Raw genomic sequence first — 25,435 nt, 5'->3', positions numbered from 1 at the left:
TAATCATTAACGTGACACTTTTACTTTTACAAAATCTTTGAGAAAGTGTGGATGTTGAAACTCCAGGCTGGTTTGTGTCATATAGGCAAGACTTTGTTTTTGGCAAAATTTAGGTAATGGGCAGAACTTCTGCTTTCAAATCCTCACAGTTCCTGAGCAACCGTAGATTAGAATCTACATCTTCTCACACTCTGTGCAACAGAATCTTGTGTGCATGCACAAGAGTACACAACAAGAGTAACTGTGCAAGTATTAGCAGGTGAAGCTAAATAGATATGGCAACAGAGAATATGGCAGCCCTGAGGAGAGAGTGTCAGGTAATCATGGCTTCACAAACTACTACCCCTGAGTGCAACCGTACAAGTGGGTTTTCCCCTTAAAGATGTTTGCAAAATATGGAAGAACCCTCAAGTGACAGTGTCACTTTAAGTGACAACATTTTTAAAATGGACCAATAGTCATGGAAGTCAAAGGAATGTTCCTGCTGAGTACCACAAGTGACAGTATCATTTTAAGGGGCAGCGTTTTTAAATGGAATAATCACTGTGGAGTTCAATAGAATGCTGCCAATAGAATGCTGCCAATAGAATGCTGCCAAGTGATCTCTTTTTATGCTCTGTGATGTTGGTTTAACACCGTCTAAGTTCTCATGACTAAAAGACTTGTTTGATGAATATTAATAGGGACGGGATCGACGAACAAGTGGCCTCTTTCTGAAGGACCCAAATACTGGCCCAGGCTCAAGTCCACTTAATTAGGTCTGCCGGGTTTCGGATTGGAATGCTGACTGGGTTTGGTCTTGTACAAAAAATATCGAAAATGCTCTTGCACCGTAAAAATGTTCATGGGCTTGGCTTCTCTAACTACGTTTGTCCAAGACGTACATAACTAGATAGAAAATGAGAGTGTGTTTTATGGTGATTTATTTTTAAGATTCTAAATATTAAAGCGTTTTATTACATAATGAGAACTTTTTTTCCTGACCTTCATGATGTCTTCAATAAGGCGTGCTGTAACGTTAGGAGCCCATTCTATTGTGTTTATTTTCTGGGACAGCAAGCATTCCAGAATAATCACCATTCAACAATGATTCAGGAACTAAGATAATAAGTTTAAGTGCTGTCCACATTCTTCAGGCCATGTAGAGTAGACTGATAGCTAGTTTGCCACACATGTGATACACACAAACAATGCTTTTTATTGCACAACAATGTTACGCAATCTTACACATGTAACGGAGCATAAATGGAACTTTTTCTTACCGTTGCAAATTTCCTTTCTATATACACAAACGAGGATGCCCAGACAAAGGAGGAATAAAATGCAGAAGATACTTGCCAAAACCGCCCAAACTGTCAAAAAAAATCATAGCACTATTAACACGAAAGCTTTTTGTTTGGGTAAATTAAAATAAAAACTGAAAGTAACATCTGTACATAGTATGTAGTACTGAAATGGAATTTCCAATAAAGTGGAGTGGGCATTACACAGATATAATCTTTGCCCAAAAGCTTTCCTGTTTCCCCTTTCTGCCCTAGTTTTTATTGTTGCAAGGGCAGTTATAATTGTATAGAATGAGTTTTTCCTTCCATGTCTTAACCAGAGCATACAGGCTAGGGTAGTGGTTCCCTGGTTAATCCTCAAGCCACTGCGGCAGTTCAATTTTGTCAGTATCCCTATTGAAATAATTTAGCAAAATTTCTAAACCTTCAGTTGTTGGTGTGCCCAGAGGATTTGGTAGAATTATGGATCTTATAGGTTATCTTCCAGTAAATCGTTGTTCACACTCAACACACTAATTTTCTTACAATATTTCCTCATGCTGAACTGGTACACCACCTGCACGGCTGCACCTCAAGACAAGCTTCACAGAACCTTCTCTTTAAACACCACTCTATAAATCCACTCCGTTAATTAATTCACTGAAACCGAATGCAAATTCATCTCACATTTTGGGTGATTTTTTTTTTTTTCATTTGTCTAAAAGACAGACGACCAAATCCATTATATATCAAAAAGAACTTAAAACAAATTACTTCATGGATACAATTTCACCCATTCATTACTCATTATTTAATTACAATAAGGGTGAATCAAGCTTCCTCCTTATAATTTATTTCATTATTTTTTTGAGGAATCCGTAGACAGCAGAGCTGCTTGCAGATTCTCACCCCCATTCCCTGTATCAGAAAATACCCAAATTTTTTGGCACCTGGGGCGGAATTGTTAATTGGTTTGCATGTAAATCGACCCACTTGTTGCATCTCTCTAAACCCCTTCACCCCATTGTGTGTGTCTAACCTCTTGTAACCGCCTTTCCACTTGTGTCTCTACTATATTTTCTTTATTTCCTACTGTGTCTCTTACCACCCCTAACACATTGTGTGTCTCTTATCCCACTCTTACTGATTATGTGAATTTAACTACTGTTATCCTTAGTTTGCCTCTCAACACCCATTTTATCTCTTGTGCATGTCTAAGCCCCCCTAACTCCTGGTCAGTCATTATCTTACCCACTCCACCCCTAGTCTACCATTACTGTAGCGTGGCAGAGGATGAGGCTGAGAATGGCATGAAGTGAGGGAGGCCAGAGAGGTGGGCTTAAGGCTGAATGTTACATATCAACCTCCTCCACTCATGATGTAGATGCTTAAATTTGAAATAAAACAGAGCGGTAGAACACTGCGCCCCTTCTTGGTCTTAACACTTTCATCATCAGAGAAGTAGAAGTGATGCCCTACCATTTTTATTTTAATTACAGAAGTTACTGTGCAGAAAAAAAAATCTATAATACCCCATCAATTGTTTCCATTATTATCTTACCAGATAGGTTGGTGGATGATTTTTCATCAGTTGCTGAAAACAGATAAAAAAAGAAATACACAATTAAACAAGATAATGGTTATTATACACTCAATATTTCAGTGCATCTTCATTCTACGTACAATTAGTTTTGGGGTCTTCTGAAGTCTGAATGGAAGGAGGTTTGGTTTCTCTTGGCGGCTCACTGGTTTCACAAACCGTGTTTGTAGTCGCTGTACAATTTTTCTCCACTTGACCTGGACAACTAACGTCCAAAACAAAAGGACAGAGAAAAATAGGTCAAACAGAGGATCAAAAATATCTATCAATACCAACTGCTGTTTGACTACCTTTCTCTGGGACCCGACTGGGCAAACCTCATCTATACCTTCAAACATCAGTAAGAGACGGAACTATTCATACATCGCATTTTCCCAGACTAGAGGAAGTTACAAGAGTTAAAAGAAAACTATAAAATGAGCCTGCCATCCAAAAATCAAAAAAATTTAGAATGTTGTTAATGTTTATTACTCAGCTAAAAAATCATAGACATCTTCTTACTTCTTTGCTCTAAACCGGATGTTTTATACGGAGTTGGTGAATGCAGAGATTTGCAGTTATAATAGATTTTGATTGCTGCTAAAAATCAACCCCCTCACTTACATATGGCATAGGCAGACGTTATTCTTCCACACCTCGTACACATACTAGCATCATGGAGGTACTTCACACAGGTCCACCACACAGAGATCTGCCATTTTCTGGCATTTTAACCCATCTAAGTGCATAGGTTGATATAGGATGTGGAAGTGTCCCTTTAATCTTGATAATATCTGACATTTAGGACTGAGTAGTCATGTATCTGCAGCTGCATAAGTCATTTAAGATGTCAGGGAAACACTCTCTTGCCTGAGGAGTCATGGGTTTGGGTAGAAAACAGGTGAATAAACAACATAATTCGTCATTAACATTACCTTTTACATATTTTGCATACTTCACAGGTGCCTCCGGGAGGGCAAAAGGTGCCTGGTTTGCACTGACACACAGCATCGGACTCGAGTGTGCACGATTTAAAACGCACTTTGTCTGAAAAAAATCAAAAGAAAACCGATAATGAGAAGAGAGTATTTGTTGTAACATTTTACCCTTTTCCCCAGTCATTTACATAAAGTACCTCAATGGGTCACATAATACATTATTTATCTAAATATAGGGAAAGGGAAGTATCACTTCTATGGATATTGTTTTCCATGGTGATTAAGGAGCGCAGATTGCGCCTGTGCTTACTGACAGGCTTCTTTCCATGGCTCAGCAGTTTGCAAGGAACATCTTCAGTTGGATAATAATGGTGTATTCTGCGGAGCTTGGTCACACGTGTGCCACCATTCTTGTCATCTCCAACTGTCTTTGTTACAGTAAGTGGAGACTTCTCCAGGCTAGCTCGCCAAATGTAGTAAAATCGCTTTCTGTGTGATCTTTGATTGAATTATAATAAGTCTTGTAAATATATATCTTCGTGGGTTAAAGGCTTGCCAGGTAAATATAGATCTATATTAACCAGTACTAATACGCAATTTGACTTACGTTTTCTTCATGTTTACTCTTACACTTAACTGATACATAATAAAACAACAAAGGATGTTGCAGGATAATGGATGTTCGACAGCAGATGGTAATTGCTAGATTACTGAAGGGAGAGTTAGACTCTACATAGTTAGAGAACAGTCGGACAAGAACCTCAAGCAGCAAGCAACAGCAAGAGTGTGGCCTTTTTACTCACTATTCTATATAGCTATGACCATAATGACGTCAGACCTTTTGAATATAACTCTGGCCATATAAGGATAAGACGCCCAATTACCACATTCCAGAGTTCTCATGACACACCATAGCAAAGTACTATCTGTTCTTTTTAACCCATTAGACATCCACTATGTATATAAATAGGAACAAAGTAATATTCTACAGAAATTAAATACTACCGAATAAAATATTTTCCATGTTATTATCTATTTTCTTTTAAATATATATATATATAGTTAATACAATGTTAAACAAAAATCTGCACACCAGTCAAGCCATAAGACTTGCTTTTCCCACAGAAATCCCAAAACTGCAGCGATGTTGCAACCGCAAAGGATTCTGTGTGGGCATATGCAAATTAGTTCAACAAAGAATCACATTTTTGCCTCATTCCATTTTAAAATCGATTTTTGTTTAACATTGTATTCACTATCCACAGACTTCAGGTGGAAGGGGTTTTCAATCACAATTTTTCCCCACCATAACCTATTTGGATTTTGTTATATATATATATATATATATATATATATATATATATATATATATATATATATATATATATATATATATATATTATATGTATTAGTGGTTTAGAAAGTAACATCACAATCCAGTTCTATCCAATGGCACAGTTAGGGCATACAATGCAAATAAGGAGGGAAAAAAATACATTGTTTCTATTAAACCACTTCCACTAACTATTATCAGTGGCAGAAAAGGATAACATTAATAGCAATGATTGACAGAAAGACAAGATGGATGCACGCAGTTAAAAGACAGAAGTAAATAAAGAAGTATAAATACACAAAAATAAGTCCTGCTCTCAGACTTCCACTACTCCTGGGCGGAAGCAATGACCATAGTACACATAAGCCCCAATACATACAATAAAAAAATAAGAATAAAAAGTTACTTGCGCAGCTAACTCTTTTCTTTTCTTTTTAATTAATTAATTTTAATCGTTCACACCTCACAAAAACATATTTGCCAAAGATATTCTGCTTTGCTGTAATGTATTAATATTAATAGAATTTTCACATTTGAGGATGCGTCAATCTTACCACCAGTACAATGCCTGCAGCTAAGACAGTGCTCAAGGCCGTTCGGATATTCCGTATAGTCCTCTCCCAACGTGCACGAGTCACAGACTGATTCACCATGATTCTCCGTACAATGTGTCTTCACTGAAGTGCCTGGAAAAAGACAAATGTACAAATACACTCAATGAGAAAAAGGATCCAACTTCACAAAATGTAAAAAAGTAAATGGAATAATAGGGCAAAGTCTGAAATTATTGAGATTTGTTATTTGTTTATTATATATATATATATATATATATATATATATATATATATATATATATATATATATATATTAATTATTTGGTTAGTGTTGGAAGGTAAGGGGAATGAGTAGAACACTGCAGATCAATCATGGATAATGTCCGGTTTCACATTTTTTTAATTTTTAGTGTAACCATGCAACATCTAATATTTATGGAAAAATTGGCACTTTTCACATTTACTAAAGATAATACTGGAAGAAATTAAATTATTTAAAAAGTTCGCATTCAGTACTATCTGGTGTCTACTTTAAAATATGTTTTTCATGTAAACCCTATATAAAATGCCGTGTCCGTATTTATCTAACATTGAATTTTAACCAGAATGATTCTGAACAAATCTGGAAGTTGTTAAATTAATGTAATAAATTCACCTGCTTTTTGCAGGTGGATCTTAAGAAATCTGCATTATTTGATTACTGTCAGTACACGAGGTTGAAATAATAATAAATCAATAAAATAATACATATAAAAAATAAATACCTATATAAGTATATTAAATAAATATGTTAATTATTGGGTATGGTGTTAAGTTTTAGTGGTGCGAATGGCTGGGTTTAAAAATGATATCTTCAATTACAACTAGCAATTGTTTGCCTGCAAATTTGTTGCAATCTGTTTGCAGACAATTGCCAATTCTGTATATTTTGAGCACTTAAGTCTGTATTTTCAAGCAATTGGAAGAATCCAGAGGGACTTAAAAGACCACTATAGTGCCAGGAAAACATACGGTACTCGTTTTCCTGGCACTATAGGGTCTCTAGGTCCCCCCAACCCTTAGGGTTCCCCTCCTGCCGGGCTCTAGGGGGAGAAAGGGGTTAATCCCTTACCTTTTCTCCACTGCCGGGCTCCCTCAGCGCTGGGGACTCTCCGCCTTTTTTCCCCGTCAGCGGCTGAATGCGCATGCGCGGCAAGACCCGCGTGCGCATTCAGCCAGTCTCATAGGAAAGCATTCTCAATGCTTTCCTATGGACGCTGGCGTCTTCTCACTGTGAAAATCAATGAGACAGCCACTAGAGGCTGGATTAACCCTAATGTAAACATAGCAGTTTCTCTGAAACTATGTTTACAGCAGAAAGGGTTAATCCTAGATGGACTTGGCACCTTAAGGGGTTAAGCTGAAGTGGTCTGGGTGCCTATAGTGGTCCTTTAAATATAAAATCTGAGTACATTTAAATCTTATTATTATTATTTATCTATTCTTACAGAAGAGGACTCCTGATATAACCAACCAACTGATAGAACCTAATACCAGAAAATATGGAATAAACCCACTGCTATTCTATTGTGGGATCAAAGTAAAGTCTATGCTAAAACTGGCATACATCTCTGGATTTAGTGTTGTCAAAGTCAAACCAGTGAATTAGAAGTCTTTATTTTTGATTTATAAATACCATTAGCTGTAAACCATACTTGTAAAGTCCAGCATTTACAATTGAATACTTAAATAATGCTTACCTGCACTGCAATTTTTGCAACATATCTTCTCATTCGGATACTCGTTCGGAGGGCATATGTTCCTTTTTAAACGATTATGGTCGAAATCCTGGAGGCAGTCCTGGGATAGATAGAAAAATAAGCAAAGTGAGCGTGAGAGTGCTAACAACACAGGAGAGAGAGGGCCTGCAATTATAAAGTTAATTAAAAATATATATATTTATTCGTAAAACAGAACCGGACTATGCAAAGAAAAAACAAACAAACCTTAAAAAGAGAAGAACATTATTTTGAGTTCTGAATTTAGATTCATGATGATGGAAAAAAGTTTTTTTTAAATATATTTTTGCCCTTGTTGTGTGTAAAGTATAAATACAAGAGTTGTGCAGCAACTAACACCTAAGAAATAAAGACACTAAATCACTAACTTTCACTGGTTCCGGAGCGTTGGAGAATTGACTAAGGATCTGCAAATTGACTAAGGATCTGCAAAACAGACTGCATCATTTCTCCATGTTAACTATGTGATCAGTTCACCCATTTCGGCCCTGAAATGTGAACTCCTGATAATTCACACGGTACATGACCTGATCACTGCTATTTCCAACTGGAATATTTCAGACCAATGTGCAGTTCTTTTCTGAGTTGCATTACGCCTTGACTTTATGGGTTGATATAGAATGGAAACAATTTTTTACAATTCAAACTTAACCAGTTGGAATTAACACACAAATGATACCCAAACAACTTTAGCTTTAAAAGGACACTATAGTCAACAAAACAACTTTAGCTTAATGAATCAATATTGGTGTATAGATCATGTCTCTGCAGTCTCACTGCTCAATTCTCTACCATTTAGGAATTAAATCACATTTATACAGCCCTAGCCCCACCTCCCTGCATGTGACTTACACAGCCTTCCTAAACACTTCCTGAAAAGAATCATCTAATGTTTACACTTCCTTTATTACAAATTCTGTTTAATTTCAAATTTCTGATTTCCTGCTCTGTTAACAGCCTGCTAGACCCTACAGGAGGCTCCTGTATGTGATTAAAGTTAAATTTACAGAGCAGGAGATACAAAAATTAAGTTACATCTGATTGAAAATGAAACCATTTTGTTTTCATACAGGCTGTGTCAGGCTAGGGTTGCATGAACAGAAACAAAAGTGATTTAACTCCTAAATGACAGAGAATTGAGCAGTGAGACTGCAGGGACTTTATCTATATACCAAAACTGCTTCATTAAGTTAAAGTTGTTTTTGTGTCTGTAGTGTCTCTTTAAATGAATAAGGTTTTTGTTTTGCTTTTAAAACCAGCATTATGATCATAGATTGTTTCATTTAATAGATGCGGTCAGTTTTCATAACGTGTGTGCTGGGAAAGGGTTTAACTATCACCACATCAAAACAACGATATTCAATACACATCTCCTTAAATAGAAGTAATAAGTAATTGTTTCCCTACAAAGATAAGACAAGTTTATTTTATCTGTAGCAATAAAAGATTTGAGTTGAACTCTGACACATGTACCTAACGCATGGTTAGTCGAAAATGTTGCCAAACTAGTTTGTCTTCATCAATTTCAATAATGACTGCGCCAAAGGATGAGTAAACAGGCAGGAATGTGAGAGCTTTGTTTAGAAATGGTCCGTGTGAATTCATGTATTAATCACAGTGTTTTATCAAACATACTGCAGGGGTTTGTGTTTTTAAAAAAAATGTTTTAAGCCACCTGCTAATATATAGCTCTACAGATGTAGGGTTGCTAGGTCCACCAATGTTTCCTGGACACATATGACTTATGCTGATGGGCAGTGTGGGAACAGTGCTGTCCTAAAGTATGGAGCATTCATATGCTGCAGGCGAGAAATCATTGAACAAATCAAGATTATTCATCTTGCAATTACTCATGCAGACTCACTCCTTTCTTCTACTTAAATTTTCTAGTCTTTAAAACAATAAATAAAAGTGTAGTAATGTTTAAAGGGTTACTCCAACCACCATGAACATTTTAGTGATTTGAAGTGATCATGGTAGTAGGAGTTTGTATGTGTAGTGTTTCTGCTTGCAACATTGCACATTCAAAGAGATTGGCAATTATGTGCTGTGGGCTAGTTCCACTCCTAGCGCACGCCAATTACGTTCATGTTTTACATATGTCGTCGGCATGCTATCGACAGACGTAATAATCTTCCCCTTGCAGAGAATCTGCAGGGGAGGGAGAGAGTGGCGCTTTCTCCTGCCTCCCTCTATTGATCATATTTGTTTTTTTTTTATTTCGTTTTTAATAACAAATCAACCCCCCCTCTTCTCGTCGGCTCAGATTGCGTGCATGTATTCTGAACCGGCAAAAACAGTCCAATCACAGACTTCTCTATGAGAAGCCTGTGATTGGACCCCACAAGGTGATGTTAGATGGAATAGGCATGTCAGCACCTAGGGCATTGCAAGCAAACTGTGCACAAGGGTCAGAGTAATCCTTTAATTAATTATGATAGGTCAGTGTGGTCCCAGTTACAGAGGCACTCTGGGGCACCATATTCGCTGTTAATGTACAACTGTCATGACAAACGGGGCTTAACATTACTTTATAAGGAATAACATTGAATATATGCACTGATTGTTAGATTTGTAGCAAATATAAAAGTGGAAAATTATATTAGTATATATTTAAAAATGTTTACCCCTAGGCCATTGCATGGCAGTAAATATAACCAAGGTGGAACCTAAGACAAACTGTATTTTAAAGCTAAACTGTCATTACTGAGATTTTTGAGCAACCCAATAATGACTGATATGAGCTATGGGTTCTGTTTATATTTTCCAAAAATTCTCAGTGGTATTAGTGTTAATTTACCTGCCCTGCTAAGGACAACCAGCATATAACGTGTAAATTTAATTAATCCCCTAAGTGGAATATGTTTTATTTATGTATGTGCGGCTCTACACAAAGAAAGTTAAGCATACATTCAGAATTTGTGTACAAATGCTAAGCATATCTCCCAAGTGTCCCTATTTATCAAGGGCAGTCCCTATTTTGCTCCAAAATCACTCTGCCCCCCCTTTCCTAGGAGCTCCATATTGTTGGTGTGTCTGAGTGTATAACAGAGATCCACAGCAATAATACTCCCAGTAATGTGTCTGAGTGTATAACAGAGCTCCACAGCAATAATACTCCCAGTAATGTGTCTGAGTGTATAACAGAGCTCCATAGCAATAATACTCCCAGTAATGTGTCTGAGCGTATAACAGAGCTCCACAGCAATAATACTCCCAGAAGTGTGTCTTTAAAACACAATAAATGTGTTTAGAAATCAGTCAGTGTAAGAAAGATACATTGTTTGTGTTCTAAGTTACATTTTTAGTCCTATACATTGTTTTTGTCATTTTCAAGAGCTTTGACAGATACTGGAGATATCCCCAGCTAACTAAACCAAGAGGAATTCACCCTCTCTCTCCCCCTTATTGTCCAAAAAAAGATGTTTGCACGAATCTGCAGAGTCCGACTGAGCCAATTAATGAAACATTTGAAGCTGTTGATTTGAGACAGGCTCTTGTAACTCATAGAACATGCCATTTAAAGGGTTATTCCAACCACCATGACGACTTCTGCTTTTATAAGTGGTTGTGGTGGTAGGAGTATGTTGGTGCAGAATTTCTGCTTGAAACACTGTATGTCGAGAGACATTTGCAATTTTGTGCTGGGGGCTAGTTACAAACTTGACTTAAGCAGCATGGAACTCTTGCTCTGTACTGGCAAGTGTCAATTCAGTGCAAAAATTAAGTCTGTCATTATCACACATGGTGCACTGGTTGACAGTCATAATTAGCGTATTCACTTACAGGCAGCGCTGTGAGTTTGCCGATCAGTTTTAATAAAAAAAAACTAAAAATCTGAGTTTAGGAAATAATTCTGTATCTGATCTTGGCTGATGTGTTTATACATTCGCTGTTAACCACAAAGATCTTTGATTTGTCAATTCTGGTCATTCTTATCTAAACAAAATACTTCTGCAATTATAACATGCTTAATTATCTAGCGGAAAGCTTTAACCGCTTCACTTTAGCAAGATATGTGCTGATAATCTTGCAGATTCTATCAAGCGGTCATCAATTCCCTCCTTAGTCAAGTGTAATGCAGAGATTTTAAATTTTATTATTATAATTTTTTTTTTTTTTTTTTATATAATTCTTTATTTTCATTTCCGATTGTTTCATACAAGCAAATAATTAACTGCACAAAAAAAATAAATACATTTTCAGAACAAAGATAAAGAGAAAATAATAATGATGAACATGGTATGAAAGTAAAATCTAATATTGAAAGATGGAGATACTCATACCTAGCTCTGATGTTTAAAAAAAAAATAAAAAAATATATATATATATATATATAAAGAGAAAAATAGAAAGTAAAATATGCAACATAAAACATAATTCGATGAGAGATAGGGAATACACTGACGGTCTGCATTTTATTATTTTATATGATCCGTGACATGAATGCATGGATGCACGCCAAGCCTGAGGTCTAAATGTGGCCCTTTGTATCATGTCTTTAAGGTTCTTTATTCCTTCAAACATTATGGTATTTACAACTCTTTGATGTTTATTTAAACTTGAAAGTTGTGAAACTGCAGGTGCTATGGTGTTAGCATGCTCACTGCCCAGATTTAGCTAACTTGTAAGGCACGTACGCAGCCACTAGCTGAATGGAAAATCCCTGATTTCCAGCTCCTGGTAAATTCCCCCCCTCCCAACTGAGCCTTCGTCTGAGCTTTCATCATTATCTGAGATTTTCGCTTGATTTACCAGAGTTCCAAATTTAGACCCAAACTGTAAAGTTTAGAGATGTCCCAAACAGTTCGCCGGCAACTATTCGCCGGCGAACATAGCTTGTTCGCAGTCGCCGCGGCGGGCGAACATATGCAATGTTCTTTCCCCCACTATTCGTCATCGTTTAGTAAACTTTGACCCTGCACCTCACAGTCAGCAGACACATTCCAGCCAATCAGCAGCAGACCATCCCTCCCAGACCCTCACACCTCCATGACGAATAGGGGGCGGACCGACCATCGCATATGTTCGCCCGCCGCGGCGACCACGGACAAGCTATGTTCGCTGGCGAACAGTTCCTGGCGAACTGTTCGGGACATCTCTAGTAAAGTTACAAAGTCACGTAGTTACATAGCCCCATTGTACAGCGCTGCAGACCTTGTTGGCGCCTCATAAATATTATTAATAATAGCTGAAAAGAGACATGAGATTCATTTTTTTCCCGGTTCTGGAATTTGGGCTAAATAATGATGTCATATAGCTTGTTTGTCATGCATCTTGCTACATGTAACTGTTTAGTAAATCGATCAGTTCTGCTGATAGGGATAAAAAATAAATAAAAAATAAGCAAGTGTCCCTTTCTTTTCTTCTAATTTAATTGTGTTTTGGTTCAAACTAAGGTTGAGAAGCGCTGGAATAGATCACAAAGATTTTTTTTCCTGAGGTAAAGTAAGGCCCACCTAAAACCTTTACTATGAATTTGAAACAATTGTACTGTTTGGCTAAAAACACAAACAAAATCCGAGACGAAAAACAAACAAGTTGGTGACTAAAAGTGCAGACTTGGAGTAAAATAATCAAATTAGAACGAAATCTCCATCTTGGCCCACTTCAAGATTTTTTTTTTTATCCTCGAGTCGGTTACTGTTGCCTACATTTTGCAAGGTGGTTGTCAGTTTAGCACGCACAATTCACTGTTTAGTAAATATACCCCTAAATGTACCCCAACCCAAAAATTAAAACCATTTTGGTCTAGATGTAATTACATCCAAGTAACGATGTACCGGTATATGAGTTTGGAAAATTACAGAGAGATCAATGGGCTCTGAAAACACACACAAAAAAAAGTTATGAAACGCAGTATGGCAATCGCTGTCACTTTTTAACCTTTAGTATGTACATACACAAACGGAAACACGTGACCAGACCTGTGACAATGACACTGCATAAAAAAAAAAAAATAGATATATTTTCAAGAAAACAGGAAGGACAGCTATTTGGTTATAACTTAAGTTCATTGGTGTTGCTGGAGTCAGGAGGTGGGGGGTGGGGGGCTTTGCACCGGATGTCGAACTCTTTAGCCCCAAATGTCTACAGGTAGTGGAGGTGCAGGAAGATATTAATGTTTACTTTTTTGTTTTGAAATTTGTATGTGAAAAAAAGAGAAAGAAAGATCAGTAGTATTTAGAGCACTGCAAGGCTACATACAGGGAGGGGCTGTTGCACCCATATAAATGTCAGGTAGGGCCCTTAGGGAACAGAACATTGATGCACACATAGCGTTGATGAATGCACACCCCTCCATTAGATAGGTAGCATGGCAGAATCCTGTTATATATCTGACTGGGCAATATGAGCATCGGGTAAAGAAGAGAGAATATCACAGAGACATGCCCTGACATGTCCTCACCTCACAGATAATGTAAGGGTCATTGAGTTTTCTTTGGGCTCAAGCCCCAGATGTTTCTGAAACCTATCAAGGTGCCTGTGGCTTGAGTCCGGTAATCTAAACCATTGATGTTTAGTAGATATGGCAATGTTTCCATCGCAAGGCTAAGCTCTAGCGAGGGTCTTCATGATAGACTCCAGAAACAACAACCTAGTTTGACTCAGTTGTGTGACATTCTATGTCCAACGTCATCAAATGCTGATGGGGAAACATCGGATTGAATTGGATGAGCCTGGCTCGTCCAAAATGCTTCTCTATGAGAAGTGTTGCAGTGGACAAGATGCCAAGGAAGCAACGTCTGTAGGACAATGTCATCGGAGGGAGAGCGGCCGGCTGCACAGAGTGAGACTCGGCACTGAAAAAAAAGTTTAAAAAAAAACAACAAATAAACATTTTATTTAAGGAGGCCCTGAATCTAAAAAGGGAGGGCAACACTAAAACATGTTTCTATTCCTAATGCTACGGTGTTAAGTTTTTCTGATGGAATTCATGCCTTTCTGTGGCTTTCAGTGAATTGCATCACTCTAGCAAGCATCAGACATGCTTACTATTGTTGGAACTACAACTCCCAGAATTCTCTGACAGGAATGAGATGGGGGAGAATTTCGGAATTGTAGTCCTTTTATTATTTAATTATCCAAAAATTTGGAGTGCATAACAAAGCTTCGAGGCAATAACTTGACCTCAATAACTGTAGGACATGTTTTCATTAAAATTGCTGATTGAATCAAAATGGCTCCAGCCTCCATCACATGTCTTCCACACCCCCTAAACTACTCATTCGAAATACATGTGATTGCATCATACACACAGTTACGTGTCGCGCCCAGTGCTATGTCTCATGTTAAATGGGCCGAGGGGAAGTGAGAGGGAGATGTGATTACACTTTACAGTGAATCCATATTTTTCCAAACATTGTGCTATTCTTGCAAACACAAAACCTCTTAGCAAAAGTAACACATTGTAAAAGTGATTGCACTTATTTTGTGCACTACTCTCAATTATTTGCTCTAGCACCAAACATGCATAACAAAACAAAAACCCACAGATTGTCCGTAAACTTGTAGATTATACTCCTGCCAGACAGTACAAGGACTCCCGTCATTTAGTTACAGGCAGACACGCAGTCAGAAGCAGTTTCTCTTCTGTTGCATACTGACACGAACCGCTGCTGGAAGCAGTATAGTTAATAAGAATCCATCTTCAAACTAAAGGAAACCCGAAAGGCACCCAGACCAATTCATCTCATTGACGTTGTCAGGATGCAGAGTCCCTGTCATTTTAGCACTGCAGCTAAAAACATTGGCGTTTCAGATAAACTGCAATGTTTACTATGGGGAAGGCCTAATGCCCACATGGCGCCTGTTACACATGTGAATTAGATCCCTCAGCCCCCCCATGGCTGACGTCGGAGATGCTGGAATCAGGAACCCCTTATCTGCAGGTGGGGGAGGGGCAGAGGGACACCATAGTGTTAGGAATACAGTTTTATATTCCTAACACTATAGTGTGCCTTTAAGGGAAACACCTGATACATACCTATAGTTTCCCTATAGAGCAAAGTGTATCCCTAGATATGGGTGATGGAATATATATATAGCCTTTGCCACATTTTTGCTTTTTCCTAAATGATCACAAGCTAGCAGACAAAGAGGCCAAAAGGTGACTTAAATTCCTGAACCAGCTATGCATGCTAACATATAAAACACATTTACGCATATCTGACGCAACAGGCACACCCAGCGCTGTCTCGGGATCCAAAGAGAGGGGGGAGGGAGGTGTGGGCTTGTGACAGGATAACAGGCACTTTTTTTTTTGCAAAGACAGCGATAAACTGCACCGTTTTACAGCTAACTTGCACTGAAAAGCAACAAAGTAGACAAAGGTGTTCAAAAATCAAAGTTTTTTTAAATAAACCATTAAACAGCTAAACCACGTAATGCTTTCTAAGGACTTTTCACCTCGCTGATATTTTGCCCATATAATTTTAATACCATATATATCTGACAATTTGCAATGAAATTCTGTTTAACCCTAAGACAGGTCCACATGCCAGACGCGTCATTAAATAGAGGAATCGGTCTGGTGCGTGGTCTACAAGGAGTTAACTATTTCTGCTAGCTACAAGTTTAAAAAACAGCGGAACAAAAACAGAAACATTAACAAAACACGCAGATTTGGTTTGTTTTCACTTTCTTTCTGTGTTGATCTACAGTTTCAAAACAAACCACAAGGGGTAAAATAAGCAGCACATATAGAACTTATTACAATAATACTATATATCATATAATATAAAATGTATTACAATATTATTACAAGTAAAATTAGAAGATAAACATCACAAATGGTAGATGTGCTGAGCTTATCTATAGCAACATATCATCATTATTGGTTTTTAACCCCTTAATGACACAACTTCTGGAATAAAAGGGAATCATGACGGAATATATCCGTCGTCTGTCCTTAAGGGGTTAAGGGTCATAGTGCTTTCCAAAGGCTGCACACGATATGTGCTGTGCTAAGAATTTAGTTTACAGGAGCAAGACGTAGTGAGAGCCCTGTTCAAATGAGCTTACATTCTAAAGCAGACATCTCTAGAATGTAAGCTCATTGAGCAGGGCCCTCCACCTCTCTGTTCCTGTACGTCCAGTTGTCTGGTTACAATTACATGTCTGTTAGTCCACCCATTGTACAGCGCTACAGAACCTGATGGCGCTATATACATTAAATAATAATAATAATAATAATAATAATCTCAACTTTGGTAGTTTAGACGTTCCTGAACTACAACACCCATGATTCCCTGGCCATCTATTGCATCCAGGGAATTCTGGGAGTTGTAGGCCACCAGGTTCCAAAGGCCGATCGCTGATTTCAATGATTTATATCTGTAAGATCCCGATTAAAACATCTTACCTGGGATCCCTTCCTTTTGCAATGGTAAATAATAACAATTTAAATGATTATTGCAGAATTGTGTTTATGGGTTACGTACAGATCTAATAAATGGCATTTGACTTATTCACTACAAAATAAACTTTAGTGAATAAAAAAATAAAAAAATAAAACTGCAAAAGTTTAGGCCAAACATTTTTCAAACTCAGTTATACTTCCAGCTCAGCTACTTTTGCCTGAATCTGGAGACCCTTTTATGAATTAACCCTTTAATATTCAGATGTTGCATTGGAATTCTGATGGAAACACTCTAACTACAACACTTTGAGAACTGCATCTCCCACGATACTTTGCCAGCCATAATCTTAAAAGGCGTCACTCCGAGAGCCATAATCAGAATTGAGTTATTCCAATAAAATTTTTGTGAATTGTCAGGAATTCAAAGTGAAATTCAAATTTTAGGTAAAAATTACAAAACTCAGCAGTTCTCAATTTGGCTCTACAATTTAAAATTCACTTTTAGGAAGCTAATTATTTCCCAAAAATTCATACTTTTGTGAAAAACTTTGTTTGCAGTTAATATTAAGCAATGACGCCATCAACAGGTGCTCAGCTCCCCCCCCCCCCCCCCATTACATTACATACCATTACAGTTAGCTATACTAGTTCTATGGTGCTTGAAATGTCCCTATCATCGATTCACCTGTGGGATTAAATATTCACTAGTTAGAGAATCTGTCTATTCACACTACGATTCTGCTCGACATCCTCAGAATCTGCCTCTGTGCCATAAAAATCCGCACAATCAACTTAAAAAAAATTAAAATGATAACGTTCGAGGATCACTTACCGTCAAGACGACCAGAAACAGCAACACGTTAACTTGAAAAAAAAACATCTCATCCCATTTAATCCCGGACTGATGAAGGTGAGAAATGTATATAACGCACTAATAAGCGCTATATCGAAACACTGGAGCCCTATATAGATATAAATTAACTCTGTTCTCCTCCACCGGAGCTCTATATCAACATTATGCCTGTTCTCGACTGCTGGAGCCCTTATACTTTCACGCTGAAGATATTCAATCCGCAAGTTACTTTCCCTTGTTTTTAGATAACACAATGTAACAACTTCGGTGTTAAAGCTAAACTGTTCTGCTGTGAGTATGTGTTCTGTAATGCATGTCACTGGGGAGGAGATAATAAAGGGGAGGGGATGGGAGGGGAAGGGAGAATCCAATAATGATTGTACTGCATTTATCCAGCAGGAGGCGTTGAGGAGTGAGGATACCTATTGAACTGATTCTGCGACTCCACTCACCAATTCGGATTATCTCACTGACACTAAAAATGACAATCAGACACACGTCTTGTCTCATGCGTTTTATTTTTGGGATATTTAATGTACTATTCCTATTATTATAATTATTATTTATATAGTGTCAGCTTATTCCACAGCGCTTTACAATATTAAAGGTAATATAATAAATCAGACAAACTATTATTAGTATTTTTGTTGTTGTTGTTTAAAGTACAATCTGTTATGTGCTAATCTGTTCATTAGTAAGAAAATACAACAGACAAGAGGTCACCCATTGAGACTGGAAGAAAAGTGTTTTTTTTTTTTTTAACTTAGAGCAGAGGAAATGTTTTTTTAGAGAACGAATTATAAAAGTGTCGTTCTCTATCCAAAGAGGTTGTCTTATCTGATTCTTTAGATACGTATTTATTTATTTATGACATATTTTACCAGGAAGGGTACACTGAGATTTCTCTCGTTTTCAAGTATGTCCTGGGTCCACAAACAATAGTGTACCATATTATATTACAAAAAAACAATACAATATATACATATAAATACTCACATATATACATTTAACGCAGAACAGGTAATAAATATAGTCAACTATGCCAGCTGCATTCTGTATTAAGGTATGTTGCCATAAAAAAAAGGCTTGGATACGTTTTGCATAAACAGAATATTGAAGGATAGAATTAATATGTATGTGAACAGGTTGTTGATCGAAGGAGATATATGATTGCCATTATGGAGTCAAGAAGAATGTTTTAAATTTTTGAGGCATTATTGGAAATGGCTAGACTTGCCATTTTTTGCCTTGCCATCATAAAAGAATGGGTTTCAAGGTTAAACTTGATGTATTTTAGTCTTTCAACCTAGACAGCTATTTAAAATGTATATGCAGTATACATAGTATTTATATATATATATAATTTAATTGTATTTATTATTTAATTTTTTTTATATTTAACACTTTGTTAGATATGGCCCACTACTACCTGTTTGTCTGAATCGTCTCAATAATTCAGTGCAATGACGATGGAGGACTTTTTAAAATACATCGATGTAGAGTTTTAAAAGCTCCTAATATAATTCATTATTTCTTTTATAAAGGGTAGTGCAGGGGTAGGCAACATTCGGCACGCCAGATGTGGACTACATCTCCTATGATGCTTTGCATTATAGCTGTCAGAGCAATATGGTAGATGCAGTCCAAAACATCTGGAGTGCCAAATGTTGCCTACTCCTGGAGTAGTGTCCCAGTTTTGTAATTTAATAAAAACATTAGCCTAACTTATACATCACATGGATTCAAAGTCAACACATTTATGAATACCCTATGCTAACGTTCAAGGTAATACGTTCCTCAATGTGGGGAAGGAAATGACTCATTTCTGACTATAATTGGATGGAATAGAATTGGTTAAGAGGCACTGGGAACTGCCATATGATCATGGAGGGGTGTAAGAAATCCAACCAAAAAGAAATAATAAGGCGGGATTATAGAAGGTTTTTAAAAAGATGGAGGGAAATGGGACTCGAATGTTCTGGCACAAATGATACGTGTAGACGGACTGACGTCACACACGAGCGGTCAGAGACAGGCATGTGCGTTTGTTTGAACAGAAAAGCCAAAAGGACTTGTGCAAAATTTATATAAGCTGCAAGCGAGCAGCGGCTGTATCCTACATAGGCTCACAGACTGCAGTCTGTGAGAGGCTTTGATTTGATTTTATCTTTTATATGATTGTTATAGTGTGGTAATATGAAGCCTGAGCCATATTTACTTTGAGCTATCTATACACCATGAAAGCCACAGTGTCCAATATAGTAATGCATAAAATAGCGTATTTAACCCCTTGCATACTCGAACAATCTGCAGTGTTATTTGTTTTATATATTTTCCCTTACAACACTGTTATGCTCTTTACGTGAAGCCATGAGTATTTTTAGATTGGTATCTTGTATGGGGCTATAAACACTGCAAAGTTGTGACCGATTAAGGTGCTCCACTTTAATTGTATTATTTGATTTTTTATGTTGGTGCATAGTTATGGGAGAGTGTGAAGCACCAAAATAACTATTAAAATGTGGAATAAGGTGGGGGGCGGAGCATGCCGACTAACCTGCACGGACGCCATCTTCCTCAGCTCCCAGTCCACTGCCCGCAATCCGGCAAATATCTCCCGACAGGGGGACCATCTGCCCCAATAAACCACACACCCGGACCCACAGTGACGGGACGAACAGGCCGATGCCCTTCTTTCAAGCCCCCAAGCATCCTAGGCAGCGGCGCAAAACCACGGCCTACCACGCGACACCAATCCTCAATCTAGAGGCCCTATTCGGCAGACAAGGGGATAGCCGTGACCACCAGGCACACCCTCCGCCGGATCCACTAAGCATGGGCCGCCGCACACCAAAGCCTACAACCGGAGCCAGCTCCCAAGGTAGGGACATTGGGGAAATGCTGATCAAACCAGGGCTGGCCACACCACAACAACCAGACCCCCCTCCAAACATGGCCCCCGGCCTAGAAACAGAGGGAAGGGGGACCCCAAACATACAGGACCCACAGGAAGGTCCAGCCATAGCCCTACCTCACCAGAGGATTCAGCCCCCACCACTAAAGGGGACTTAAAGGTGCTTTTGGCGGACATCCAAAAACTTTTGGCCGCTGATGTTGCCCTGATTAAAAGGGACATGCAACAGATCACAGACAGAGTCACTAATACTAAATTGGACGTGACACAAGTCCACAACACCATAACCACCTTGCAAGACTCAGTCCAGCAGCTGCAAACAGAACAACATGTCCTAGCAGCACAATTAATGTCCCTGGAAGACAAACAACGCCGCACGCACATTAAAATCCGCTGCATACCTAACACCATCACCACTGAAGAACTGCCGCACTACACGCGGCGCCTCCTGTCAGCGATCCTGACGCACCCAGTGGCAAAAAGAATTACACTTGATGGTATATACCATGTAAACAGCTCAGCCCGCATCTCACCTAGCACCTCCAGAGACGTTATCTTGAGATGCGCCACCACACACGACAAAATCCTAATAATGACTGCCATGAAAGGCAAAACGCCACTAGAATTTGAGAACACCCAACTCTTGTTTTTCCAAGACTTAACTAGGGCCACTCTAATCAGACGCAAATCTTTTGGTCCAGTGACGGCCGCCCTGCGCAAAGCCAACATACCATAGAGATGGGGCAACACCGGCTCCTTACTTGTCCATCACGCAGCGACCACCCACAACCTCACCTCTCCGATGGGGGCTCCGGCATTCTTGGCAGCACTGGGACTTCACCTGGAACAACCGCACACTGCAGACGACGCCCAAATCACCTCATGGGAAACACCAGCCAGCACCTCAACCGACCAAGCAACGAAAAAACAACGACCTCAGAACACCTGAACTTGATGTACCTGCCTCGTCACAACCACGACACTCCTGCTCATAGCAGCCAGGCTGACAACCTGAACTCTTATACAACCATGGAAGGCCTATAGCCTTATGTTACTTATTTTATTATTTAACTACTTTGTTGTTGTTATTTTATGCATATATTAACGATACTCAGCTGTGCTCTCCTTACGTGCCTATACCCATGCATAACATCCTGCAGGCACCCCTTCCTCCTCATGTGATGTGTATGCTCATATTAATACCTTTTATTTCCCTGTTACTACATGTATAATCCTGCTCATAAACTCTACCACTAAATACATGAGGCACCCATGCACCCAACGGTACCAAACAGACCTACACAACAGACAAATTGATGGCGCCCACCTTAGACACATCCCTCCGTCCCCCCGCCACCCCCCACGGTAAGGGGAATTAGTTAAGATGCCACAGGTAGTACCCTGCAACAGGGAGCCTCATCCACACCTGATGAAACACAAACCAAAAACCAACGGGGGCCCATGGACAGGTACCCACTGACATCTGTCACCACAAGCCTGACCCAAACCTGTAACAAGCATATATTTGCTCTTAGTCTACCAACTAAAGCTACACTTCGCACCAACGAGCATTCACAGACACCCAAACCTGGAGTATCCCAGGGAACCAACACACAACCCACCACACCTGTCAGAAATAGCACAACCCTGGGCGTGTTACCTAACCTGTCTAACTTTTAAAAACAAAAAAAGTGCTTAGTTTCACCTGTGTATTAATCCCACAAAAACGTACAATGTTCTCACATGCTATGACACCGTATCTAGATGTATACTCAATAATGCTTGTCACAGTTGTCGTAACATAACAAGCTTGTATGTTATTAAGCTATGCACTACGAAAATAAAGAATTAAAAAAAAAAATGTGGAATAAGGTTAAAGGAGATTTTGCTAAATAATATTTGCCCCAATTTCTATGTAAGTGCTTTGTGTATCTTTAATTTTAAATACAAGGATGAAATTGGAGGTTCATACAGGGTTATTCACGAACGTGAGAAAGTGAATTTCAAATGTATATATATCTGGTATGTGAGCGCTCCAATAAAAATAAACTAATAATCATGCAATAAAATAAAATAAAATATTGAAAGGATGTAATGACCACTATAGCTAGAACCACCACAATGACCACCAAATAAAAAATATATATAATATATAAAATATATATAATATATTGAATCTGATGAAGAAATAGGCACATACACTGGGTCAATCTATCTAAACAAATGAACTATACAAATGTATAAAGTGTATACAAAACTTCATTTATTGTATAAAAAACAAAACATAAAAATATGAAACAACACCTCAAATGTCCAGCTCAGATCTTAGTATAGTGAATAATATGGGGCCCCTTATTCATTGTTGTTTTCCACACAAGACTGATGTAAGAAATGGGAGATGTGCACATAAAAAATAAAACTAAAAGAATAAAAAAAGAATTCAAACGACAAAGTTCATGTATATTCCGTAAAAAATATATGATAGACGGATAGTACCCAAATGAATGCACCGTCTCACGGGGAGGCAGCTCGGAAACCAACCAAACACCCGGGTCAAGACTAAGGGGGTTGCGATTAGGATAACCCCAACTGTGAAATCACATCCACCAGATATGGAACACTATGGGGATATCACCAAGGCAACTTACTGTCATGCCTTAACTATGGTATCCTCTTACTTCCTGGTTCCACGGAGCCTAGCCACACCCCTTTATGACACGGTCTGCCTATTTAATCTGACTGCACCAGCTGATCTAGGCTGGATTATTGAACTACGTTCCGTACTCACGAACCGGCTACAACTTCATTGTGAAAACCTCTGTTACCAGACCGGACTGAAAGACTCTGCAAGTTCCCTTCACCTCTCCTCATCCACAACTAAAAGCTTAACACTCTCCATCCAGGATAAACGCCTCTGAGGAGATCTCGGGAACCAGTGTTCTATGTGCCGGAAGCTAAGTAAAACCTCTGTGATAAGCATTGCATCTCAAGCTGTTATTTCCTGTCTCCAAAATCCTTCGATAATACAAAACCGTTACAGCTAACTTCAACTCATACTTTATCTCAGTTAGCTGCATCTGTCTTGCTTCGGTTAAAGTCTATGGAACAGCTATTGTGACTGCTTATCACCTAAACCGTTGATTCTACTAAGAGACTCTTTATTGATTCAGTGTCTGCAATTTACTATTGTTTACTCCTTAAAGCTACAGTGCCTGTAATTGTGGACTTCAGTTATCATTTACTACTTAAAGCTACAGTGCCTGTAATTGTGGACTTCAGTTATCATTTACTACTTAAAGCTACAGTGCCTGTAATTGTGGACTTCAGTTATCATTTACTACTTAAAGCTACAGTGCCTGTAATTGTGGACTTCAGTTATCATTTACTACTTAAAGCTACAGTGCCTGTAATTGTGGACTTCAGTTATCATTTACTACTTAAAGCTACAGTGCCTGTAATTGTGGACTTCAGTTATCATTTACTACTTAAAGCTACAGTGCTTATAATTGTGGACTTCAGTTATCGTTTATTACTTAAAACTACAGTACCTGTAAATTGGAATTAAAGTCAATACTTTTTACTTTTTATAATAAATATTCAAACTATACGAAATCTGCAGTTGTGTTCCTTCATAACAAATGTTTAGACGTGACAGAATAATCCAGCCTCTGTAATGGATCCAGCAGATTTCGATTCTACTATAACTACGCTGAATCAAAGAGTTAATGCACTAGCCCAAAGTGTGCAAGACCTGCAAGTTACTAACGAAAGACTTCTCACTTATATCAGAGATTTACAAACTCATACTCCTCATACTACTCTGCACTCGGCTAGTGATCCTGCTGTGTGTAACCCTGAAAAGTTCTATGGAGATCGTTCAAAATACAGGGAGTTCCTCAACTCTTGCAAACTTTTAATTGCTTTGAAACCTAGATCCTATCCTACAGAAAGAACTAAAGTTTGTTCGGTTATTTCCTTTCTAAGAGGTGAACCTATGTCATGGGCCCATTCCTTTCTGGAAAACGATGACCCCATTTTAAATTCACTAGATGAATTTTTTGAAGCCATGTCTCTTCTCTATGAAGATCCTAACAAACAAGCTACAGCTGATTTAACAATCAGAACACTACAGCAAAGAAATAGACCCGTTGAAGATTACATTGCTGAATTCAAAAGATGGGCTATAGAAACGCAATGGAATGACATCACATTGCGCAACCAGTTTCGAATTGGTTTATCGGAAGCTGTAAAAGATGAATTATCTAGAACAGAACTCCCTACTAATTTGAACGCTCTAATTCGCCTATCAATCAGCATTGACAGAAGATTAAGAGAAAGAAAGGCAGAAAAAGCCCTTTCACATTCAAAAGACCGCAAACCTTTCACTCCCTCAAAAGCTCCAGATAAGAATTCCATACCACGTGAACCTATGGAAATAGGGGCTCCAAAGCCTCCTGACAACCCATCTGAACCAATCGAACCTATGGAAATAGGGATAATAAGAAGTCCCCTCACTCCTGAAGAGAAAAATCGAAGACGTATGTTAAACCTCTGCATGTATTGTGCCTCTCAAGTTCATTTAGTCTCTGATTGTCCTTCATTAAAACGGATAAAAGGCAGAAGGCAGTCTCATGCCTCTTCCATCCTAAGTGTACTTCCCTCTACAGCAAATACTCAAATGTCCCCTATCGTTCTTGTATTACAGTGGGACAATAAAAGAATCATAACCAAGGCTGTTATCGATTCCGGTGCAAATGGAGTATTCATCGACTCAGCCTTTGTAACAAAGAATAAAATTCCTTGTGTTCGTAAAAGAACTTCTGTACCTGTTAAAGTGATTGACGGGTCCCTCATCTCATCGGG

The 25,435-nt window shown here is 38.4% G+C and overlaps 1 protein-coding gene across 1 annotated transcript in view; it reads right to left on the bottom strand.

The window, feature by feature from the left end:
* Positions 1-17,834, bottom strand: part of LOC134579541 (tumor necrosis factor receptor superfamily member 10B-like) — a 35,644-nt gene extending 17,810 nt beyond the window's left edge. Inside the window, exons 1-7 of the mRNA XM_063438868.1 lie at positions 17,638-17,834; positions 7,406-7,505; positions 5,667-5,798; positions 3,777-3,888; positions 2,946-3,067; positions 2,824-2,856; positions 1,263-1,352 (exon numbers count right to left, since the gene is read on the bottom strand). Of these exons, the coding sequence (XP_063294938.1) occupies positions 1,263-1,352; positions 2,824-2,856; positions 2,946-3,067; positions 3,777-3,888; positions 5,667-5,798; positions 7,406-7,505; positions 17,638-17,685 (637 nt within the window). The 5' untranslated portion in view covers positions 17,686-17,834. The remainder of the gene's footprint in view (positions 1-1,262; positions 1,353-2,823; positions 2,857-2,945; positions 3,068-3,776; positions 3,889-5,666; positions 5,799-7,405; positions 7,506-17,637) is intronic.
* Positions 17,835-25,435: the final 7,601 nt, after the last annotated feature.

The sequence above is a fragment of the Pelobates fuscus genome, chromosome 12, assembly GCF_036172605.1.
Source record: "Pelobates fuscus isolate aPelFus1 chromosome 12, aPelFus1.pri, whole genome shotgun sequence".
In the NCBI taxonomy this organism is placed as follows: Eukaryota; Metazoa; Chordata; class Amphibia; order Anura; family Pelobatidae; genus Pelobates; species Pelobates fuscus.
The sequence above is the reverse complement of the archived record's forward strand: the minus strand, read 5'-3'. Positions and strand labels throughout refer to the sequence as shown.